This window comes from Falco punctatus (genome assembly GCF_963210335.1).
Source record: "Falco punctatus genome assembly, chromosome: 10".
In the NCBI taxonomy this organism is placed as follows: Eukaryota; Metazoa; Chordata; class Aves; order Falconiformes; family Falconidae; genus Falco; species Falco punctatus.
Window position 1 is genome coordinate 30,128,556 of NC_137590.1, and position 25,558 is coordinate 30,154,113.

At 42.1% G+C, this 25,558-nt stretch overlaps 1 protein-coding gene across 8 annotated transcripts in view; it reads left to right on the top strand.

The window, feature by feature from the left end:
• The window catches only part of DENND2B (DENN domain containing 2B), a 181,545-nt gene that overhangs the window by 122,120 nt on the left and 33,867 nt on the right, over positions 1-25,558 (top strand). For all 8 annotated transcript variants that reach the window (XM_080404649.1, XM_080404646.1, XM_080404652.1 and 5 more), the window contains 7 exons: positions 4,644-4,792; positions 7,518-7,733; positions 10,575-10,671; positions 11,600-11,644; positions 13,963-14,147; positions 14,790-14,899; positions 17,030-17,099. In XM_080404649.1, coding sequence (XP_080260775.1) covers positions 4,644-4,792; positions 7,518-7,733; positions 10,575-10,671; positions 11,600-11,644; positions 13,963-14,147; positions 14,790-14,899; positions 17,030-17,099 — 872 coding nt within the window. The remainder of the gene's footprint in view (positions 1-4,643; positions 4,793-7,517; positions 7,734-10,574; positions 10,672-11,599; positions 11,645-13,962; positions 14,148-14,789; positions 14,900-17,029; positions 17,100-25,558) is intronic.

Consider the following 25,558-nt stretch of genomic DNA (forward strand, 5'->3'; position numbering starts at 1 on the left):
TTAGGTGCCACAAGCATCAGCGGTTCTTACAGACTGCTCACTTGGGTGTTTCCCCTTGTCTGTTATTCAGTCCTGATTCTGCCTATCTGGGCCTCTTTTTCTGCCCATTTATTGCCACTATTTCCAACTCCTTGCCTCTGGAGTTATGTGCTGCTTTTTCCCCAAGTCTCTCTTCAAATGACAGCTGAAGCTTTCATCTCCCAGTTCATTAGAATGTAAAATACATTAATTGCCCTGTATTTTGTGCACATGCTCTAGTGTGTGGGAAATACACGGTGTTATTTGTGAGTTGCTAACTGTCTGTCTCAGTCATACAGCTCAGGGGCCTGGGCTTTCTATGTAGCCAGCAGGCAAAGCAGTAGGCTCGTAGCTTGGGCACTCCGCATCACCGTCTGGAGACAGCAGCTCCTCTGTGAGCATTGGCTCCTTATTCAGCACCCAGCTTAACACAAGTTGGTGAGCCCTTTCCCTTATTGTCTACCTGCTCTTTGATTCTTCTCACCTCCTGGCAGTGCAAAAGGCAGGAGTTATAATCAGCACTCAGTGAATCACTTCATTCCTCTGATAATTATTCCTCCCATCTAGAAAGAAATGATGCGTTTCCCTGCTTTCTGCCATTTATAGAGAAGTGTCTGCCTGCATTTTTTTTTTCCCCTCAGCCTTATTTTCGCTCCTTTCTCAGCTTGAGACAGGCTTGCTGAGTCTGCTTCCCATTTGCCATGTGTGAGAGGCTGAGCAGAGGAACATTGTGCGCTGCCTCAGGACACAGTGGGGCTGACTTGCAGAGCATCACAGAGTGAGGAATTGCAACTGCTGGAGGAAAGTCATCGATGCTTAAGCTGAAGGCACTGCATTCCTCAGGATTTTTCTAAAGATCACTGGTTATTTTATCTTTTTTTTTCTTTTCTCTTTCCCCTGTGGACCGATCATTAAATTGCATGTGAGATCTTCAGAAGATAAATGTCGTGTAGATAAATGCCCTGTGTTAACTCAACAGTTCGGTACGTAGAATTCAAGAGAGTGGGAAACTTGAAAAAAATGCTTATAAAGGGAACAGATTTGGAGGCAGGGATGATGATTAGAGACAGTAGTTAACAAAGACTTGCTATTCCATGTGACCGTATGCATTCTGGAGATTTGATTCAGCTTCCTTTGAAGTCAGCGCTGGTCTGCTGTTGTCTTGTGCGGCAGTTGGATCAGCTTCATTAAGACAAGCCTAGCCTCTATACTGCGTAATGCTTCTCCTTTTGGCTTCCAATAGAGACATCCATATGGAAGGAACAAGGATGTTCCTTGCTCTTTCATTCTAAATGTGTTTTCCTTTTGCAGCAAATCCAAACGAATGCAAAAGCGCTGCAGCTTGCAGCTTGTGAACATTCTCTGCCTGGGTCTTGGGACTAGAGGAGTGATGGTGTTGAGGAGAAACGCAGAGATCAAAGCTGCAGACCTCTGAGCCAGCCCAGCTATGGGAACTTTCCTCATTTTTGTGCTGCAGCAGTAGCGGCCACCACTGCAGCTCTTCCTCAGAGCCTCCCACTGGTCTGGGACCCATACCTGCTGGTGGCTACTACTTCCCATGTCTTTCTGCCATGGCAGGGAGTCACTGTGCAGTCAGATGGGGTTAAATGCTGCTCTAAGGCAGTTTACTTGACATCTTGGGTTTCCTGTCACTTGTACGGAAACCAGACTGTCTGGGCTGCCTAATGCTCTTTTTGTGTATCGGGTCTTCTGTGTCTCATCTACCAGGAAGAACCTATATACTAAAAAATATTGGTTGTCTAAGGTTTGAAAATTGCTGAAGACCTAGATGAATAAATTATGTCTTCTAGTTCACTGGGCAAACTAAATACTTGGTTCAAATGGCAAATCAGCAAAACCAGGTTGTTTCAGATTGAACAGACTATTTCATTATCAGAGATTTGGTATGGAATGTTATTCCTTAGAAAGAAAGAATAGGTGAGGCATATTTGGTCTCAAGGCATCATTTCAAAATGAAAAAAACCTACCACAACCCTGAAATAATTTGATTTTTAAGCAAATGAGAAAAATAAAGGAAATAGGTGGCCTTAAACAGCAAACCAGTCATCTGAAGAAGCTCTCACAGCTCTAGGGAAAGGGTTAAAATCCCTGTGGTGTCTCCAGTGACCTCCACTTTACACTGAAGAGGAATTTGGCCCAAGCTTTCTTTTGGTAGAAAATGAGTCAGAAAAGCAGCCTCGGCTCATGGTTCCTTGCTCCTCCCTCTTCTCTCATCCAAGACTTCGCTAGGCCTGTTTCTATACTTAATATTTTAGGTCAACATTAGCAATGTTGAGTTTAACTGGGTTCAGGCTGTTTTACATTGTGTCTTGGAAAGAGAATTACTCTAAAACTTATAAATGCTTTACATTTTAAAAAAGGTTTCTTTTCAACTGATGGGCCTGTTCCTTCTGTGGAGTTTGGATACTGTGCAGACTAATGTAATAGCATTTGTTTTCATAAGGAAGCATATGTTTAAGCACTGTGTCATGTAGCTGGGCATTTTGAAATCTGTTAATCCATTCTAAGCTTGACCTATACTTGACTTGGGCTTACAAGAAATTTTATTATGCTAGTACAGTCCAATTAGCTTTGAGTAAGTAACTGCATTTTGCAAAGTTGGCTATTTATTGTTATGGTTATCATATCTAGAGCTCTAGAGTTTACAAGTAACAGAATCAGTGTGCAATATCTATTTATTTTTCTTCCTACAGAGTGAACCGATCAATTCCATAGTCCTCCCAGGACATTTGTAGCTTTAAATTTTTTTAGGAATATTTGTTGCCTAAGATTTATCCTGTTCATTGCATTCATCAAAAGCACTTTTTCTAAGGACCTCATGCACCTGAAGGTGTTCTTTCCATTGACTGTGATGAGAGTGCTGCCTCTAGAATCAGATTCCCTCTGGGTAGAATAATAAGCTGTGATTGCCAATTCAGACATCCTTAACGAGCAGCAGTTATTCAGGCATCTAATTAAAATAAAGCTAAAACATTCACTCTTGTGCTTATATTTGACTAGAAATCTTATTATGATGCGCTACTGAAGCAAAACTGTATTTTTACTTGTATTGTGAATAAGTGAACTTGCTAAGCAAAAGCTCTTATGGCTATAATTGACGAATCAAGCAGTCTCACACTTCCAGGCTTACCAATAAAGTAGAAAGCACAAACTGCTGTTGTTGTACAATAAGGAAATGTAATATTCTGTCTAGAATAAAAAAAGGATAGTCAAACGAGCAGGGTATTAATCGATGCCTTGCTCTCACTGAAAACACCTATGCTTCAGCTCCCATCTCTGTAAAAGTGGTGAATATTTTTTTGTAAAAGTGTGAGCAATAAACCACGCTATATCTTTCTGTCCTCATTTGATGCAGTAGGCAGGAAAGCCTGAATTTCTTGTATTTAATAGCTTGTATTGCAATGTATGTTGTACTAATCCCATGAGTTTTAAAGTCATCTTTAGATATAAAACCAAAAGCAAGTTGGTTCAAAAGCTTTGAACTTCCTGTGTGTTTCGAGTTTCTGCAAATTCAAGTCTTCAATTTGAGTAGATCACTTTTTTGGGGATGATTTTCTGTGTAAGATGGTTGGGAAACTGGAATGACCCTATGTTTGAAAAACCTGAAGTTCTCAACCAGTTCCTCATTATGAACCATCTGGAGAAATGGATACAAAACGTTCATTTTACTGGTGGTACTCATTCATTTTTGTGTTTCTTAGTTCATTAAGAGGTTTAGTGAGTTCAGGAGTTTTGAGAAGAGGGTGGTGGATTATTCTACTGTTCCTTAGGCTGCCAAAGGATATTGGATCTCATTTAAATCTGGACTATAAATTTTGGTTCTGGTTTTCAAATGCTAAAAATTCCAAGTTTGCAGTCTGCTTTTTGATGTATTTTTCATTTGTCACATTTAGTGTTTAACTGTTCAAGCCTCTATATATTACTGGATGAGTTTCCTTCTGGGAGATATTAATTTTGCATAAATTGAAGTGAACAGCTGCTTAATTAAAAGGCATAATGTGTTTTAAAGAACATTTTGAGGATGCAGTATGGTTGAGGCAGAAATTCTTCCTTCATCTTTTACATTTCCAACTTCTCTCTTGGCACTGCTGAGCCAAAGTTTTTATTATTTACTTTTTTTTTTTTCCCTCAGGGGAAGAGAAAAATGAAGGTAGCATGAAATAAAAGTTGTCTTATTGTGTGTAAGGGTGGTATGTTGAGAAGAGTTATTTATTGCTATTCATTTTACCTTGCAAGGGGCTGCTATAGATTTATAAAATCTACTGATACACTTTAAAGTAGTTATGCGCCTTAGCTTTTATATATCAATAAATTTTCCACAGCTGCAGATGCTCAGAAGCACGTCTTGTGAAATCTTTGCATTTTATTTAAAAAAAAAAAAAAGGCAGTAAAAAAAAACACCAAAGAAACTTGTGGACCTCATAGCCAAGTTCTCCTCCAAATACTTCCAGCTGCAGCTAGAGGGATGAGTCATGCTGAAAGCCGAGGAGCTTTTCTAAAAGCCTTTCACTTGGTTCACATGATTTTTATTTTTTTTTAACTTTACATTCCTGTCTGTTTTTCTTTTCTTAAAAAAAAATCACAAAAAAAACCAAACCATGAAGGCGAGTCACCCAAGGAAAACCCGTATGAGGATGTGGAGCTGAAAGGCCGTCACGCGGGCCGAAAATCCCACCAGCTCTCCGAGAATTCCCTGGATTCTTTGCACAGGATGTGGACGCCGCAGGACAGGAAATACACATCACCTCCCCAGGTAATGGCACGGCAGCGCCCGGTGCTCTGGGCTTGAAGCTTATTTAAAACTTTGGCAAGAAAATCAGCCATGGCATAGGAGGAAGGCCAGCCATAGTGAATGAGAAAGGTTATCAGGAAGACTAGTGTGATCAAACGCAGCAACCGTTGCAGGCAATGCTCTTGGCAGCTGTAGCTCAGCTTCCCAGTGCTGCGCTGCTGAAGCTGATGCCTCTTTGTGCCGGCTACGGCTTGATACATTTAAGCAGCTTCCTTCAGCTGGTTGGTTGTGAGCTGAATCTAGCCCTAAATTATTTGTGTGGCTGCACCTCTTTGTGAATTGCCTCTGCGTTCACTGCTGGGCTTTTTAGTAGGGAGAGGAGGGAAAAAGTCTTGCCCACGTATTGTGACGCAAGGCCTATTGTGACTTTGCTCATTTGAAGTACATAGTGTAGTGTGTTTTATAGTAACATGGAGAATGCCAAGTATGCCCCCCCAATAAATAAATGAATAATAAAATAATCAGAAAAACCTGAGTGTCTGCATTTAACAAGGCTGTGTAAGTTGTGTTTACAGCATAAAGTAAAAGACCAGGAACCCTGAAGACTTTCCATTTTGTGGTGAATTTTCCAAAGCGGCAGTCTGTTTTTTGTGAATGCTGTGAAATGCCAGGTGCTTTGTTGTTTATGGGATCATTGTGTTCATAAGGAAAAATGTAAATTCTATCACATACTTAATTTTGAGATTCAAAATGCCTTTGAAAGGAACTTCAGTTTGCACTGAATCAACAGAAAATTTGCAGTTGAACAAAAGGTTACAACAATTTACATTTTTGCCTTGTAAAGAGACCTAGAACAAAACTGAATGTATTTTCTTTCACTTATTTTGTGTGCGTGTGAGCATTGCAGTCCAGGAGACAAAAAAAGTATTACCAGGATTCTTAGTATGCACCTAGCACATCATTTGTAAAACAGGAGACTTTTCAGCAAAGCTACTGAAAAGGGAGCAAGTGGAAAGTAGTAATCAGGCAGAGTAAGGAGAAAGAAACTGCAGCCATAAAGATAATCTCGTAGTGAGAGACATACTATGCATAACAATTATTTTTGTCTCTGTGTGTGTGAACAGGAATTGTGTAGCATCTAGAAGATACAACAGGGTATACTGCTAGGGTAGGAACCATATATAGGTCCATAGTAAGATACTGTCCACTGTGCTCTGTTTTACACAGGGTGACCAAAGGATATACAGATTAAAATGACTTCTGTAAAGTTCCTCAGTAAACAAGTACTCTCTGGTATCTTTGCAACAGGGCTGTATCTTTATTGTGGTAACTTCTTACTGAAATTCTGCCAGGATTTTCCTGCCAGGAGTCAGTCCTGCCATAATTGCACTGTCATTGTGCTGATATTTAAAGCAAAGAGACACTAACAGCAGGCCAACTATGGGTCTGGGTAATTCTTCAATGACCAGAAATAGAAAAGTCTCAATTTCCTGAAGAATGGCAGCTTTGGCAATGATTTATCACCCAGTTTTTCCATCATAGCAACATAGCTGGATTAGCAACATGACTTTTGAGTCATGGATGCTGATAAACAAGATGGAAGAGATCAGAAGGTCAGCAGGCTTTCAACAATCATCTTGAAAAAGAATTCCTTTCATTAAAGTATAGACTGCTGCAGATTTTCCTGGCATGCTAACCTGTGGTAAGCAGAGACCTCAGAAACACTGGCTTGTGGTCATTTTGAATCCCGCTGTATCTTCTCCTTTCCCATTTGTTATTTTCAGTTCTTTAAGTCATCAGGTATAAAAAAATTGCTTTATTGATGACATTGTATTTGTGATGTAAAGCCCACAACACATACAGAAACTTATGTTTAATCCCAGATATGATGGCACTGTAATAAGCACTCCAAGTAGAACAAATAGGACATTGATTACTGAAGGTTTATAGCTCATAATACTGCTAATAGAATATTAGTAAATGCCAACTGACAGCTGTTTGACGTAATAGTACTTGTTTCTAGATGTGCTGGTTAAGCTTCTTGCAGCGTTTGTGTTTGGGAAGAGGAGGCAGGGACCCAGCCTCGCCAGCCTGCCAATTAACTTTCCTGAGAGCTGGGCAGAGCTGCTCAAAGGACTGCTCTTAAAGAGGCCCATTTTTTTTTTAAAGATAGCTGTTACTTGGTGCTTAATCCTGTCAGGGAGCTTTTTCCCTTCCCTCTGTAATAAGAGTTTGGAGTTTGAAAGGGAGTTTTTGGGGGAACGCAAGACAAAGCTGTTACTGTGCCTCTGCACATTGGCGGATCTTAAAGCATCTTAACACCATGGAAGTACAGCAAGCTTGATTATCTACTTTCTTTCTCTAGGATAAAATAGCGACTTTGATGTAATTGCTCCTGATTTTCACTACTGCACATGAAAGAGATGGATCAGGCCATTGGGTCAGTGTTCTGATATCAGCCAAGCCTTTAAGTTAGGTTTGAAGGCCTGTAATGTTGATGTGATGTGGGTGCATGGAAATGCACCACAGCAAAAAAGTAGTATTGTTTTCTTTGAACTTTAAAGTCTTAGATACTGACCCCTGTCCCTTCTTTTTGACCTTAAACCTTCTCTTTGCACATATCCAGCAGAGCAGTGGCTTACCTGGCGTGGTGTCCTTGTGTAGCCACCACTCGCTCACAAAGAACTGCTTCTGCACTAAGTGTTGCTGAGGAGGTGAAGAGCTCAAGCTGTTCTTGTTCCTGCAGCTACCTTCGAAGCCCAGCAGCCAGTCACTGCGCGTCGGGAACTGGTCAGAAAGGAAGAGCCACCGCTTACCACGGCTGCCCAAGCGGCACAGCCACGATGACATGCTGCTTCTGGCTCAGCTTGGCATTCCCTCCTCCCCTTCCAGCCTCAATGAGGACAGCCTGAGTACCACAAGTGAGCTTCTGTCTACACGGCGGGCAAGGAGAATCCCAAAGGTACTGGCATGGTGATTAAACTTATGCCGAGGATAGGTCACCTGTCTGCAAGAGCTTGCAAATTTCTATCCAGCCTTTAGCCATCACTGAAAGCTGTTTATTTGGAGTTAAAGGAAAATTGAAATCAAAACAGAAACAATAACTCTCAGGAGCCAAGGTGTACTCCTTTTTTACATAGAGCTGTACTGTGAAAATCCCTTCCCTGCAAGTGGGTAACTCTGCCCTAGGTCCAAGAGTAGCAAACATCTGATTGCCATCTTTGCACAGAGTTGATTTTAAGCCAATTCTTTTTTTCCACATTTTGCTTTAAGCTCTGTTGGCCAGAGCATTGTTATGTACCTCACTTTATGATTTTGAATGAGTGATGGCCAAGGAATTATTATTTATAACATGCAGCAGCATCTGAAGTGGTTTTTTTCCCCATCATTTGTTTACTGGTCTCAGGAAAATAACTTTATTGGCCTAATACAGTTCACTTCATTTACTCACAACCTATCCCATCCTGAGGACCCTGATGTCTGATGTGTTTGAAGTAAAAATTAATTTTCCATTTTTCAAGGAGTTTCTAATTCAAAATGGGATGTGAAAAAAACCCAAGCCACCAAACAACAACATAAAAACCCAGCAAACCTTTTCTAGTACAATAGCAACAGAGACGGGGAGAATAGCCAATATATTTATTTTCAGCTTGTGAACAAAGTTGATTTTTACTGTATATTTAGCTCTGTTCTTATTAGAAAGCATATTTTAAAGTATATGACTGTAAATACTGTGAGTAGAGGGAGATTTTTATGTTCCTGTCAATTAGTCTGAAATTCTGTTTAAGCAGGAAACAAACAAAAATAAGGAAATACTCCTACATCCTTAATTTACTATATTTTTACTTTCTTGGAATATACTGTTTTACTGCACAAATGAGCATACGTCTGTGAAGAAAGTTAAGAGTGACTTACAGAGTAACTTACTGCTTGGTTTTGAGTAAAACTTGGAAAGTTTGGCTGTTAGTTTTGTATCCAGCTTTCTTTTTTTAATATTATTTTTATTTTTTATTTAAGGAACAGACCTATTCCTTGTGTGAAATTATGTTTTCAGCATATGAATATTCATAGTTTTATCATAAATCTTGTGATAATTTCTATTTTTGATCACTGTAGCCCCTAGAATCATGTATTTTAGAGAATCTCAGGGGTTTATTGAGAAAATGTTAGTTATTAGAGGGAAGACGTCAAACCTGAGAAACTCCTGTTCGGTACCACCCCCAGCTTTGTGAAGGAATATCCAAATGCTTTAAACATCTGGGCTTTTCTTACCACAGTGCAGGTATTTTACCCCTAGTGAAGTAGCTCAAGCAGAAAAATTGCCAAGTAGCGCAGCACAGGGAGTGAAAAATCCCAGCAAGGCCCCTCACTCCTGGTTCCTGATGCCTTGTGTAGTGCCCACATGCAGGAGTTCCTCTGCCAGCACACGTGGGAGCCGGGCAGGGTTTCATCCTGCTGGTTCTGCTGTGGTGCTGTGCAGGTTCCCAGCAGGCAGAGCCAGCAGCATGGCCACAAGCTGAGAAACTCTAGCTGAGCCTTACTGGTGGGTTGTACATGGCTCAGTCAGCATGTACAGGCAAAATCCCTGATACTGCTTCACATGGGAAAACAAGTGAGGATTTTAATACTTAAAACTGTTCGTTCTGGGCCAGACCTGCATCCTCTGTTGGAGGGGTCTCATGAGTTTTTGTTCCAGTCTGTGCTCTGTTACTGACTTTCTACCCTGTCTATGGTGAATTAGTTTCACTGAGTTTATTTCTCTCTGCAAACTGAGATCAAACAGCTTCTGCAAAATGTAGCATGGTTCTAGGAGTATAGCTGCTATGGAATGATACTATTCCTGACCCATAAAACATTATGAAGATTAATTGCTACATATTTATGGCACTACAGAAGTTATAATATTCGGTTTAATTACGAATTCTTAGTAATCCCAGCTTCCTGTTGAAGGCACTAAACCCAAGTTCCCATTAATATATTCTATCTTCTCAGATATTTTTGGATAGGCAGTTGTCATCTGCATTAGCCCTTCTGAGGGAAGTCAGAAAGATGATTACCAGGAGTTAAAATTCTGGCTAGTGCTGGTTAAAGCCAGCTAAACCCAGCGCTAGTAGCTAACTTCAAAATACTCTTGTAGATAAGAGTAAGATTGGAGACAGTAGATAGAGCACCTGTGAAGTAACGTAAGTACAGCATGAGTTGGAAGGGGGGGGGGAGGAGGTGTCTGTATGGGCCTGATCCTCAATATGGTACAATACAGCTTCAAAGCAGCTGGGTCGCTCTGTACCTGAAAAGGCTTTAAGAAGTTAGGACCATCTCTTCAGAGAGGTGCCAACACATGTTACTCTTATCTTCAAAATAAAATATGTTCTTAAGGTTCATGAGCGTTTGGCGAAGTTGGATATGGCTAATGGATCGCTTACTAAGACAATGCAAATGAAGAGAGAAATAATAGCATAGAGAGGAATGAGGGTGGTAGAGGATAACAACTACCTTTGAATCCTCAGGCTCATTGTGCTTTTATTGCTAATGTCTATGAGATTTTTGAAAATGAGATTTAGGTTTCTGAGTTATTTTTTAAAAAATATATCCGTAGGTAAAGGAATGAGATTCAAAATGAGTAAGTCAAACAAATGGGATTCAAAATAAGAGATAAGTAATGCATTTTGAAATAGTAAAGGCTTTGCGGGGTTTGGCTGGCCTATCATCCATGGTCAAATTCTTTGTTTTGATAGATTAATTAAAAGCCTCCTGAACAGAAAAGCGTTTGGTCTTACTGATTACTCATTTTCTTGTTTTGCAGCTTGTCCAAAGAATCAATTCCATCTACAGTGCAAAAAGAGGGAAAAAACGACTGAAGAAACTTTCGATGTCCAATATTGAGACAGCATCCCTACGAGGTATGACACAAGCATCAGGGTTCAGTGAATCCATTTGAATGTTACAGGATTAACATTCCTCCACACCTACCCTGGGCTCAACTTTATTTAGAACTTTCTTCTGTGAACAATGATACCTTTCTGTCTGCAAGAGGAGAAAACGGGGATGAGCTAAAAATAAATGGGATTCTCAGTGTTGTCCATCGTATTAATCCCATGATCAGCTGGACTTATCCAGCTTCTTCTTTAGTTCATATTTCAAGTAATTTGCATCTGTATGTTTTGTCCAAAACTCACAGTTTTGACTTGTAATTCATTCATGCTTTTTCGTGGCTTGTGAATGTAACTCAGACTGCACTTCAGACTGCTTCTGAAAAAGCAGCGGCCAAAGAGAAATTCAGGCCATGTCTGCAGTAGGAGTACAATAGAGCTTTAATGTGAGTACGCCTCAGAAATAGGTCTTGTCATAAGGTTACTTTTGCATGTTTTTCTCACTTGGTTTGATGAGTTCTGGTGGTTGAGAATGTTGCCCAGACAGGGAAAGCTTATAAGCCTTACTTTAACTTCTCAAGTGCTCTATAACTTTTTTGCAAAAAAACCTGAAGTCTGAAAAATAAGTGGAAGGGTTAAAATCCATTTTCCAAATGGCACGTTCACTTCTGTAGCTTAACATAGATGAGGGTTTAGTGCAACCACTTGCTGTAGTGGAGAATGAATTTTGCACTTTCATCAAAACAAAGCTCTTATTCTCAAGCAAAATCGAAACTTTTTCCAAGGAAAACACAATCGAAGGAGTCATTCAAACTTTTTATTTCAAGTTATTTTAAAACTGAGGGAAAAGCATGCATGGATCGCAAGGCTCGGTGTGAGACATGTTTCACCACAGTAAACCAAGTTTATGTTTACTTTGGTTTTGCATTAACTGATCCCTCCTCTATCTCCTCTGCAGATGAGAACAGCGAGAGTGAGAGTGACTCAGATGACAGGTTTAAAGGTAAGGGATCAGCCTTCAATAACTTCTAGTCAGCCACCATCACAGACCTTATTAACATACATTCTCCTGCTACTATGCGTTGTTCCTGTCCATGGCCTGTATTTTCCTTCCTGAACTATGCTAACTCCATTACTGCAGAGCTCACAAAGTTTCCAACACAGGAGCCTGAATGTGGAAAGCAAGGACAAAATGAGCTGTGAGGATCTAACAAGGATTTGGCAACTGTGTCATATAATGAAGAACAGGACCTTTGATAGACTTGCTTTGTCAGCCACTTCACAGATGCTGATGTTTTCCAGACTGACTACTGGGTGCAAACTTAGAGGGATGAGATTGGATAAATATGCTCTCTTCTTTATTCATACACTGCTTTAAGTGTTTACTGCTGTTTGCTGTTGGAGGTAAGGTTCTGGGTCTGGTCCAGTGTAGCAGTCCTTCTAGTCTTTTATAGGTCTGCAGTCTCCAAATTCTAGGAATTCCTTTATCAGTGCACAGCACCTGCACAAACTCTGCTTGAGCCAGGCCAATAAATTAGTCCCTCATTTTCAAGAGTCCTCATACACAGAGAGAACTATAAAAAAGTTGAAGGCAGCAACAACAGATTTTTTTACTAAAAACCCATCATGATGTTAGTAAGTGAGGGGAAAAACCCCAAGACTGTGGAGCTGTGGTTATAAGATAAAGGGCAAGCACTCATGTCTGTCCACTGCAGAGGTCACCTGTTCATGCAGGAAAACTTGCTGGAAAAGATTATCTTAGGGAAAAGTTTTTTTCCAGATAGGTGGTGGTAAGACCACCCAAAAAAGGCTCTGCAACATAGTACAGTGATCTGTGGAAAAAGGCTCATAGGCAGGTACCAGCCCAAAACTGCTTTCAGTTCTGTTTCTCTTTTGTGTCAAAAAATGCAGGGCTTGCTTTTGGTCATAGCCCAGGAAAGGAGACAGATGGGGCCTGGCCTCTCTCTTGTTACTGGGAGGATATTCTGATTTCACTGGAAACTGGGAAGCTTTCCCCCCCCCCCTTTGTTGTGGAATGGATGATCTTGATTCTGATGGCTCCCTAAGCAACTGCTCCTGCCTGACCTTATGTTTATGTTGATGTTCTCAGGGCACCCTCAGCCAAAGATCCAATTGTCATGTGTAGCACAGCCGGATTCACTGGGTCCACATTTGCTGGGGTGGGACGGGCTCTTTGTTTTCACCTTTTGCAAATATAAAGCACTGTCTGGCGGTGTGGGGCTATCTCAAAGCAGGACAAGGTAGGTTATTTCTGGGGATTTAGCTTCCCTAGTTGTGCAGTCACACCAAGACCCAAGTACTTTATCAAAATTATTTTTAATTTGTGTGTTGTTGAACCATTTTAATGACAGCTGGCCATCAAGGGGTTTCCCTTTCTTTCTGTCAATTAATTATTGCTGTGATTGAGTGCTTGTGTTGCCTTATTTTCCTACCACAAGGGACAGTCTGCCTTTTGCAAACTGAGCAGTGTCAGTGAATACAGCCTTAAGAGATTGACATGTGCTGCTAATAGTTCATTTACCATTGCACAGAGGTGTCCTGGTGTGAAGAGGTGGGGAAGAGCACGCAGAAAGCTGTTTTTTCTTAGTTGTTTTCACTTATTGGTCTACAGAACTGGTAATGATGTTACTGACTAGTCTGCCATACACATCTAGCAACAAGTCACTGGATCAAGGAATACCTTTGAATCGGGACTGGAGGTGACCATGAATCTAAGATTGCCTGTCAATCAAATTAGCGCAAGCAAAGCAATTCCACAGGAGGCAATTCACACCTCTTTCCTTTCCTTCCCGCTTCCCTGGAGATCGTTCCATGGCTTGTATGGGCTATGCCTGTGCTGTGGAGGAGAAAATACACCTTTAGCTGTTCTTAGCATAAAGCTGTGTTACATAGGACAGGTCACAGAACAGTTCTTCACCTACATAAACCAGGTCCAAGTCAGGCCTGAGATGTGTCACCCTGGAGGCCGTCATGCATTTACACACCCACACAAGGGCTTATAATCTAGTCTTATGTGTGAAGGAAAAGCAGACCTTTGGCAGGGTAACAATTATGAGCTGCAAATTATTTCAGTGACTTAGTGTTGCATCACTTCAGTACTTGGAGAGAGTTTTGATTTATGGATGCAATTAGTGAGGGAGGCTAGAGTATGAAAGTTTGCTTTTGAAAGGAGAACATGCTTGGAATGATATACCGGCTAATTGAAAGCCCTTTGTGAATGACTATGGCTTACACATGTGCATTAGAGGCCCAGGTAATGATCTGGTGGTATTTTTTTTCTTTTCTTTTTTTAAATGCTAGCTCATACCCAGCGTCTAGTACACATCCAGTCAATGCTGAAGAGAGCTCCAAGTTATCGCACCCTGGAGCTGGAGCTGATTGAATGGCAGGAACGGGAGTTATTTGAGTATTTTGTGGTAGTGTCACTGAAAAAGAAGCCGTCTAAAAACACTTACCTCCCAGAAGTGACATATCAGTTTCCCAAGGTAAAAGAAAAATTCTTACATGCAGTTCATTCTAATTCAGTAAAGTGAATAAGTGGGAAAATTAATAGAAATCTATTTTTAAATGTAGTTAATTCAACTTTTGTAATTGTTCCAAAGTGATCTATTACAAAGGGAAGGGCATAGAGAAAATGACTGAAAGCTTTGCCTATTTAAAAATATGTGTTTTCCAGTTCTGGAGTGTGGCCTGATGGTAGGTGCTTTAAAAACTGTGTTTAAATTTGGTTTCTGATTATTTCACTATTTACTCATTTTGGCTATATTAAGATTTGTTCCAAAACCCACTGAAGTCAATGGAAGGGCTTTTGCTGATCTATGGCATTTCTCTTGTGTTCTTGCAGCAGAAAGGAATTTGAATTAGAACTATATTTTAAGTGGCCATTGTGCAACAAGGGAGTTTTGGGCAATTTTTTACAAAATTGAAAAAAACCCAGAAGTGATTATTTCTATTGTACTAGCATCTGTAAGCCTGTCCTGGGGTCATGCCTCACTCTGCCAAGCACAAATAAAGAACAAGCTGATGGGCCCTTGCTCTTTAGAGCTCATTAGTAACCCCTCTCCCGAGGGGTGCTGTGAAGCTGGCGCTAACAGTAACTGGCTGAACCTCCGTTTTCTCCCCCACAGCTAGAAAGACCAACCAAGCAAATGCGTGAAGCAGAGGAGCGTCTCAAGGCTATCCCTCAGTTCTGCTTTCCTGATGCCAAGGACTGGCTCCCCGTCTCTGAATACAACAGGTAAACCCTCCAGCGCTGCTCTGCTGCACAGTGCTGCTGGAGCGCATCTGGAACAGCCACAGCCTTGCCAATGCCCAATTAAGGAAGTAGCAGCTTGAGTCTTGGCCACTTCAGGCTCAAGCAGCTGTAGTTAATTTTTAATTTTTTTTTAAGTTCTTCCCTGTTTTGCATGTCTCACAGGCCTGTGTGGCTGAGGGAAAGAGGTCTGAAGGTTTCTCTCAGTGCTAAACCCAGAAGCATAAATGGAAGTATTTAAAATAAATCTTAAAAAGGACAGGGCCCTGCCCACCACCTGCCCTAGTCATTTACCCCAGAATGCTTGTCAGAATTGCAAGACACCTCTTCATTTGGCTCAAAGCAGTACTGTTCTGGGAACTTTTTTGGAGCTGAGTTCTGTGCCAGCAGAGGAGCCCTGTCTTCCTTCCCTCAGAGATGAATGGCTACAGAAGGGCAAGGGAAGGGAGAGCCAGGCTTGCATTTTCTTTTTCATTCAAAAGAAACCTCCAAAAAGTTATCTTTTTTTCCTTCCTCCATTGATGTCAGAACCTGTTGATCTGAAGGTATAGAAGAATAGACAGACAGGATAGATAGATAGAATGCTTTATGTTGGAAGGACCTTTAAAGGTCATCTAGTCCAACACCCCTGCAATGAGCAGGGACTTCGTCAACTAGATCAGGTTGCCTGTTCAGGCTGACCTTCAGTGTTTCCAGGGATTGGGGCATCTACAACCTCTCTGGGCAACCTGTTCTGTTTTAGTGTTTCACCACCCTCTTTGTAAAATATTTATTCATTTTATCTAGTCTGAATCTACCCTCTTTTGGTTTAAAACCATTACCCTTTGTCCTGTCACTGCGGGCCCTACTAAAAAGTCTGTCACCATCCTTCTTATGAGCCCCCTTTAAGTACTGAGAGGCTGCAATCAGGTCTCCCCAGAGCCTTCTCTTCTCCAGGCTGAACAACCCCAACTCTCTCAGCCTTTCATCACAGCAGAGGTGCTCCAGCCCTCTGGTCATCTTTTGTGGCCCTCCTCTGGATCTGCTCCAACAGGTTCATGGCTTTCCTGTGCTGAGGATTTTAGAGGTGGATGCAGTACCCCAGGTGGAGTCTCCCCATATTCCCCTAGAATATTAGATGGCTTCTTAAGATGCGTGGTTTGAGACATGTGTAAATGAATTAAGGCCAGTTCAAGAGTGTGTCTAGAAGGACTTTCAACAATGACAGGGAACCAGCATTCACCTGCAGGAATTACAAGAATATGTGTGGAACTTTTTATTGGCTTACATATGGCACATGCAACAAAGCCCTCTTATATACTGTGTTGCTTGGCTGTATTATTCAGTATGTGGAAGCACCTGTATAGTGAGTTACTGAAAACACTGAAGAAGCGGACAGCTGTGTGGGCAGCATTGGTATGAGAAGCACACAGCCCTGCTTACATAGCAGTTCACTTCTGCTGCTGCCACTCTCCTAGAAAGGCCTTTTGTGAAACAAGATATCTCTCCCATATACAGCTATAACTGTATAAACCCTGGTATTCCAGCACGAAGAAAAAGTGGTTTGTATAATGCTATTTAAAACTTGCAAAGCAGTCAGGAACATTTCTCAGTCCAGACCCATCCCTTTACCTGTGCTGTAATTGTAGCCTTAAACTGTTGTTTTATTTCTCAGTCACAAATGGTACTTATGCTAGACAGGGGTATAAAATGATCTGGATTTTGGACATCTGTGTTGTTTCTGGGTTAGAAAATCATTTCTCTACTCTTACAGAATATCTAAGGTTCTCCCTTTGAGAGTAAAGCACAGTCCAAAGACAGGATGTAACAAAAGGCAAGGGAGATACAGCATTTGATACTGCCCTCAAAATCTGATTCTTGTGTTCCTTCTGAAGTACAAAGGAACTGCCATGTCACTGAAGCTCAGCACCTATCTCTTCTTATAATGAGATAGTTAGATTGTCCAAAACCGTGGAATTTATCTACCGAGTATGTCCGGATGATAGGCAGGGGATAAGAAGACCCTCCAGTGGGTAGAATCTCTCAGTGGATAAAGCAGTATCCCTTTCTAAATGATCTACCTTGTAGCTATGCTGTACTTTGATAGTAAGATCTGGGCAATTTATTTTCTTCTAGTGAGACCTTCTCTTTCATGCTGACGGGGGAAGATGGGAGCCGGCGGTTTGGTTATTGCAGGAGGCTGTTGGTAAGTACATCACCGTCACCTCAAAATGCAGAATTCTGTTAAACAATATCTCAAAACTACAGTCTGAACTTTGAGGGTCTCTCTCATGGTTTTTAAAGAAAATAGAGTTGCTCACTCTGAAATTTAGAAATGTGAGGAGCTCAAGTACAATAAGAATTTGTAATGGCTGTCTCAGTCAAATAGATACCAGGTCTTGCACGAGATCCATAAGAATGTGAAAAGTTTCTTGGGTGAGCACTTTTAAAATTCTGTATATTATGTGCTTTCAAGCAGAATCAGAAATACTACAACACTGCAAACAAAGGCAAATGTGGTATTTCTAAACATTTGTGAGTAGTGTTTATCTCTTGGACAGCTGCTTACATCTCCAAAGTATTCTGCCAGCATTGCCTAATCAGTCTGCAGCAGGTCCATGATGTAGGTAAATAAGCCTCCCTGTCGAGTAGGAGGGCAGCAGTGGTGGAGAGCATGCCACCATCACCATTTGCTCAGGACCATGCAATAAGCTGATGCCGGTGCCAGGAAGCCTAGGTTCTCAGGCTCCTTTTGAGTCCTCGTGACCAGCGCTGGTCAACTGGTGGTGTGGGGACTCAACTCAGCCCTACCAATTTTGTCTGGGCAGCAAAGCATAAAGTGGTTTGTTGTTCCTGTGCTAGCCTGTGCCCATCACCTCTTGGACAGGTCTGGAGCTGGTTGCAAGTGACTAGATGGGGAGCCATGGCTCCTGTACTGTCCACGTGACAGTTGCCTGCACTTGGTTGGACAGCTTATGTGGATATTGGATGCTGCGGGAGCCTTTTGCATACTGTGCGTGAATGTCTGCGGCAGCATTGCAAACTTGTTAATAGGTACTCCCTGTTTAAAAGAAAGAGACACTGGCGCTTTCCCCTCCCTTCGCTCTCTGCATAATTTCCATCTTTCCAAGCAGGGAGCACTGGCCTTCAGTAGCTTTCAGTGGCTTCCAGTAGACAGAGTAACTTGCTGTCGTTAGAACAGCACCCTCCATCCTGCACGTTGCCCGTACCTGACCCTGCTCTTCCCCTGCTCTTTGTCTACAGCAAAGCTTGTTGTCGTGCAGACAGCAGATGCTCTGTCTGGGAGGTATTGCTGTGTGTGGTTCCTCTATTTGTAAGAAGTTTCATTTAAAATAACATAACAGAAAACTTGTTTATCAGTTCTCAGGCGGTATTTGCCATAGGTAGCATCAAATAAACTTGCTTACTCTGTATAACACAGTGTGTAAGTGTGGGCCACAACAAGGTTTGTATGTGGAAAGGAAATGTCAGTGAAGGCTTGTGTTGCAGTAAATCTGGAGCTGGTTGGGGGCAATTCAGATATTAACAAGTGAAGCACCTAGAAGGTATTCTTGCAGGTGTAAATAAGCATAACAAGATGTAGAGCAGCAGTAAATTCAATTACTTTTTTATCTGTAGTCATTTAAAAAGATAATAAGGTGTATTTGGAAAAAAACCCAAAACCTCAGAAGATGTTGGCTAGAATTAAATTATGGAATGTTTTCACTCTACCTGGTAAAGGTGATTTAAGACTTCTATATTTCTGGGAATGTTAGCAAGTTTAGAATCATGCACAGAGCTTACATTTGTGAAATGCAAAACAGTTGATCCTGGACCAGGCTGAGACTGAAATAATCAGCCACAATAAAAAAGGTGTATACACAGGGATGTTTAATTAGTTTGTCAATGAAGTACTAACTCAGGCTTTTTTTACTCACTTAAGGCTCAGTGAAATCCACGCTACATTAAAGGCAACATAAAAATAGAACCTTACTTTCAGCTGGTGCAGAAGGCAGGTCAGCGTAGTAGGAAATACCAGGAATAGAATTAAACCGGTACTACACACTTCTATATAAACAGTGTTTTGAGACAGCATTGGAGACTGTTTTTATCCTCTATTGGCTATGGCAAAAATCAATCAACAGGTAGCGAAAAGTAATTTAAAAAAGGGGAAAATAAGTACTGTCTTGCTAAATCTATCTAATAATTTAAAGCCAGTACTAAAGCTGATCTGCTGCTGCCCTGGAAGATCACTTGATTCAGGATGTTTCATCTGGTTGCAAAACCTGAAGTGCAGAAGCTACATGTCTCATCTCACTGGTACAGCCTACCCAGCAGAGGAACGTGGAGTGATACCAACGTACTTTACAGGCTTGTCCCTTTCTGGCGCAAAACCTGTCATGCCTTGTGACAGCAAAACTGGCACAGTCTAGAGCTTAGAAAGAAGGAGAATTTTGGAAGCTGCAGAGAAACATCTCAGCATTTCTGTCTGGGAAAATGGCAAAAGTAGCAGAAATCTACTGTTATTTGGACCCTGTAACCTCTTTCTGTGTCCTGCTGGGAGAAATGGTGGAACTGGGGTTTTTCCCTGAAGTGCCTTCTCCACAGGGCTCAGTGCTCATAAAGCATACCAATTTCTTGTCCCCTGCAAATGTCGGTGCATGGTTGGAACAGCCTCACTGATGTGTACCTCAGTGATATTTCTATCTACAGTCATGTGCATGCTTTCATATTTTATATAGGCAAATACAGAGTTTGTACAGTCAACAAGGAGCAGGTAACCTCTGCAGACACTGTTTATATGCCAGAGGCTTGGGCTGTAAAGCAGATTTTTGTATTTGGCTGTCCAGTTTCCTGAGCAGTTTCTGAAAGCTTCAGTCAGGGTGGCTGTGGTGCCCAGGAGTGCACAGCATCTCCTCCGATTAGTCCCATGCCTGACTCACAAGTTCTGTCAAATGCAATAACCATAACTCAGGAACTACATGGAGTTTTTGGCAAACATGATGTAAGAGAAAGGTGGGGCCATGCTGTGTAATATAAAACCATAAGAAAACCCTAAAGTCATTATAAACCACTCTGCTTCAAGACAAGCCAACTGCTGTGAGGCTAATTCCTTAGAAAATACTCCCCAGCTGTCCTGGCGAGTGATGCTCTTGTAATACCCAGCAAGAGGTGTCTCACACCTTCTGGAGCCTTTGGCAGTCCTTGGCAGCAGGCTCCATGGCTGGATGGGCTGACCAGCCTGGTCCCGTGAGTATGCCTGTCTGTGTCTTCTGCAGAGGCTGGTGTTCAGATTCCTTTGTTTGTGAAAGGATTACTTCTTTGTCAGCCTTGTTCTCCTTTGGCATGTTGCGATACGAACCAACTGCTCCAGTTTTTCTTTTCTGCCTTCAGATTTCAGATTCTTCCAGACCTTTTTTTGGGGGGATGTGCGCTAAAACCCTGCCAAAACTACCTCAAGGGATACAGTGACAATTACGTTCTGTTTGTACTACAAATCCTGTACAGTATCCCCTTTAAATGTATTTACATTGTTTTGTTTCATTTTGGAACAGGATTAGAATGGAATGTAACCTATTGTACCTCAGCAAACAATCGCATTTCGGTAGACAGCACAAAGTTTTCCAATTACATCTTGATATTTAGAAGGCAACCATGTAATAGCTTTCCTAGTGACTTGATGTGAGAAGTACACATCTTCATATAAAAAGAAATGAGCCAAAATATAGTAGAGATATCAACTCTCATTACTGTGCCATTTTACAACAAATAAGATGTTTTTCTTTAATAACTCAGCTTAATTTAACTTTCTTTCCCATGCTAATTAATCCAATGCTAGGCTCTTTTCTAGAGCTGTTCTTGGGCTGTGGCTCTGTGATACGCACACGTGGGCAGCAAACATGATTTGAACAGTTCCTGCTGAGGGCTTTACCTCACCTGGCCAGGCACGGCCCTCTCCAGTGGACATTACCATGCCCCCAGTACTATGGGGCAGCGACCTGCATAGGGGCAGAAAGGGAGAGCAGGAGCACAGGCACAGCAGGAGCACATTGTGGGGAAGGAACAAGATTGAAGCTGCTGTAACATGAATTGTAAAAGAGAGATTTTTAATTTGCTTTAGTGTGTAATTTCTTTTTACTAATTGCCTTGATTTAATATGTTAAAAAAATTGCTTTCTAAAGGGTGTGACTGAAGCCTTAGCTCTTCCATCGCTGTGCAGTCCCACAGGTTTGTTCCCAGTGAGAGCACAGTGGATACACAAGGGCCACAGTGGTGAAAGCAGAAACCACCTCAGTGGGTTTCGGCTGGCAGAGCCTTAGCTACAGGGCCCAGCAGTACTGGAAAATGTGTGAAACTTTCCTTACTGGGAGGCTGTGAAAAGTCTCTGCAGCCCAGAAAAAGGGTGTAGACAACCAGAGAGACACCAGGGATATATCCTTTGGGATATGCTGCATCCAGTGGAGCTCCTTGGCAGCCTGGGTTGTCAGTGGCTTTATGGCTGAGATCCACAGCTGTGCCAGGCCCTGTCCCCAGGGACAGTCATTGCATATAAGCTGCTGTTTTATGGGATCTTCGTAAGCATCTTGGGCTTTACTGCCATGGCAGTTGCTGTGCATGCTGAATGGTCCTTGTTCTAGCTAGTGGGGCAATACTGGAGCATAAGATACTGCATCCTCAAAACAATCATCCTGCAGTTTGTTGCTGCAGCTGGTTCATGGGACCATTAGGAGATGCACATTTCTATCACATAGGGCAGACATCTGAGGAGACCCAGAGCAGAAAGCCTGACAATGTCAGGATTTCTTGGCTGGTAACTTTGTACTTGCAGAAATAAGATGAAAACTTGCAGGGTCTGTTGCGCCCTATCCTGCCTCTTCCATCTCACAAGAAAAATGCTCCTTTACCACTTCTCTATGCTAAGACAAGCCAGCCCCAGGAGTCAGTGGAGGAGTGGATGCCTGGACATAAAGTGTGTACATTAAAACATGAAAAACTGTAGTTAGGTGGGACTAGTTCATCCTGCATTTGCTGGGGCAGGAGAAAGGAATTTGTTACACTGTGAAAACAAATTCTGCGGGATGCAGACGAATGTTTATGGAACTGAAAAAAACTCAGTTGAAAATCTTTTCTTCCCCTTGTCTTCTTCCCTCCATCCTGCCCTCCCTCGAGCACCTTTCACAGCCCTGTGCACACTGGGTGCTCTGGCATTAAAAGTTTCACATATAACAAGAAGACTTAAGACAAGCTTTTGGATTTAAAACACATGGTCTGAATTTGGATTGGCCCTAACAAGGAATCAAGAGCTGCCACAGAAGCTGGCTTGTGACTGACTTATTAATTTTAGACTCTCAGCATTTGAATTGTTCTGACTCCTGACACCATTAAGGAGCATCTCTGTTTCTAGATATGTTGGCTCGCTGGTGATGCTAGGGCTTGCATGGCCATGAGGATGTGATTGCATTAGGCTTAAGAGAGCAGTGATCTGATCTGACGTGATAACCTGATTTCTGCAAACCTACTTTTCAGCATCTGTATTTATAGGTCTGTCGTCTTTTAAAATTAAGCCAGCGACAAAGCAGCAGACTTGCCAAGAAGGAGCCTTGCTGGATCTTCAGTATGACTCTGTCTTTCTGAAAGTGCCAAGCCTTAGGAAACTGTCTGTGGACATAGTTTCCACAACATAGGAAAATGTCTGTGGGAGGCATCTCCTTTATCTTCTTGATGTCATCTATTCAAGCTATGGACCCCATCAGCTTGTGTGTGGCTCTAATATAACTGAGCAGGAGAAATGTGCTGGGATGTTATTCAGAAACACATTTCCCTGTTTAAGCTTTGGATTGAATCTGCGTCTTTCATTGTTCCAAGATCAAGACAGTCCTAAAGCCAGACAGGATTGAAATAGTGTCCTTTTCATTTTCCTGCAGAAGGGAATAAACACAATGTGTATGTGAAAATGGCATTTGCATTGTCAATTAGAGTTAAATATTTTCATATACGATCTCTGTTATATGATCATTTCTTTAACTACAGCTCACTGCAATTGAAGCATCTACCATTCTATCGTCAAAGGGAGCCCAGGGTGTCAGAGGCTTATGCAGAGCTAACAGGTGCTTTGCAAAGGCTGCTTCCTTCAGACGGCTCAGCTGCTGCTATGCATTTGTGTTGGTCCTTTTTTGCCTGGCCTTGGGCAGCCCTTACTGCTTCCTCCAGTTTTTCTAATAATGCTCTCTGGGGAATTATTTAGAAGATCTCAGATGAGATGTCCTGTCCCGTTTTGGGGAGGAAGGAGCACGGCCCTTCTGCAGTCTTCAGACTGATGCTAGTCTGTTTCTGGCTGTGCTTCTGCTTCTTTGAGGTGGCAGATAGGGCTACAGTGCATGTTTCTCTTTCTTGCTGTTTGGTGAGTCTGTTTTAGCTGCCTTTCCTCTCCACACAGTGCATTTTCAGGTAGATGGGAGAAGTGGGGAGGAGAAATGCAAGACGAAAAATGTGTTTGGTCCCAGCTGCTTCGGTTCCTCTGATGTCAGCATGCCGGGTCTACTATTCCCCAGGTTTTTTCTGGGGCTGTGAAACCAGGAGCTTTGCTGATGCTCCACAGCTTCCCCGGTGTCTTAAAAAAACCAAACCACTAAGTTATGTGTCTGAATGGCTGGCAAGTATGCACACTGGAGGGACAGCCTGCCTTACTTTGAAAGTGGTCATGTGCAGTATGTGAGAGACTCAGTGCTGTGCCAGACTGGGAGGAGTTCTCGGAAGGCTCCCCTAGATTTCAAGCACATGGGCAGGGAGGTGTGATTCGAAAGAAAAAAATGGCAGGCTTATTTTTTGGAGCAAAAGCCTCCTGTTTCTTCTGCCAAAGCAGGTTTTGGAGTGAGCTTTAGTCAGTAAACTTCAGATTAAACTCACTATAAAAAAGACTGTCCTTAGCCACTTGCAGACCAGCCCTGACACAGAACTCAGCTCCTTCATCTCTTAGCCAAGTTCTGTTCAGTTTATGTTCATCCTCTTGGGAAACTGTCTCGTTATCAACTAAACTTATTAGCATTTTCATTTGTGATACTGGGCTAAGGCTCAAAATATCCTGGGCTCCATGAAAACAAATCGAAAACAAATCAAAACCAAAACATCATCCCCTCTATCCCTCTTCTTCCAGGAGGCATGCAGTGCATTGAAGGCAGAGTCACTCAGATGCCTCTCAGCTGTGCTACTTCACCTTACAGCTTCCCTGAACTGGACCTATTCATTGTGGAAGAATGAACCTTGGAGGACATGACTCCAAAGCTTTGTAGCTTGTTTGTAGAGCACAGCCTGCAACTTGGAAGCACCTTTCTCCTGGGAAGAGAGGAGGTTAAACCAGTCCTGTTGGCTAGACCCATTGTCCAGGTCTCCCCTAGTGAAAAGAGATGAGTCCAGGCAGAGAAGGGAGCACTGTCATGTCCCATAGAGTGTTTTTTTCAGGGAAAGAAGCAAGCTAAAGCACAATGAGAAGGTGTCTTAGATCCATCTTTGAGTTGTAAACTAATGGCTGAGAGGGAAGGTTATGTGAAGAGTTGCCAGTGTTAGAGATTTGAGAAGTCCTGCCCCTCAAGAATGGCTTTGCCTGAGGCTTTTGCTTGCTGCCTCGTACAGATGATTTGTATACACCTGGGAGGCTATGCTGTTTGCAGGAAAAAGTCTCTGAAATAACAGAAAAAGCTGTCCTATACAATGAGTGCGAGGAGGGAAGAATCCCAGCTCTCAGAGACATGTAGCCTTTAAAACCTTTGAAAGCAGTGATATTTCATAAAGGAGAATCTTCGAGTAAGTGCTAAGTAGTTATTGTTTCTGGTCTCATAGATGACCCAGGAATGTGATGTTTTTACTGGCAGTCAGTGAGACCGCTCTTGGTTGGGAGCTATCCAAGGCTCCTGGCATGGCTTCGGCATTCCTGCAGATTTGACACAATGATTTTAACCAAAATCCCACATGCTTGATATAATCACTCAGTGTCTTTAGAAAGGGTTTTATACCTAATATGGACAAAAAAGGGCTCTGCTTTTTCAGAGATGTGACGTGTAGTGAGCAGGTTTGGATCCAGAAATAGACTCATCTGTATTCACTTAGCTTTGGTATTTTTTTTTGTGGTCTTTATTATAACAGGCAGGCACCTGCTGACTGTCCAAGTCTAGATTGCAATATTCAGATTTCAAAAGCACAGCTACCTCTCTGTTTCTCTTGATTGACATCTGTATGGCATGTAAATGTCAAACACACCATGGGGAAGTTAATCACTATATCAGCAGAGTCTAATCATAAGACAAAGATAAAAATATACTGGCCGCCTATGTGGATACAGAGGAGATGATCAGCCACTTGGGCTAAATATACAAGTGGGCAGAAGCTGATGGAAACAGTGACTGAGCTGCTTTTTATCACAGAGTCGTTATTAATGGAAATGATTCTATCACTGCTGCATATCAATAATGTACAGCTGTGCGAAGAGGCTAAGTGATGCCAAGTGATTCTTTTCCAGCCACTTTTCGCTCCATGTGGCATGAGCACAGCTTGACTCCACGAGATGCTAGGAAGTAGGCAGCCTCGTCTGTTGTCTCAGACCCCACTCTTTGCTGCTGGGGTGCTGGTGTTTGTCAGCGTACCTGCAGCCATTCTGTGCCATTGGTGGAT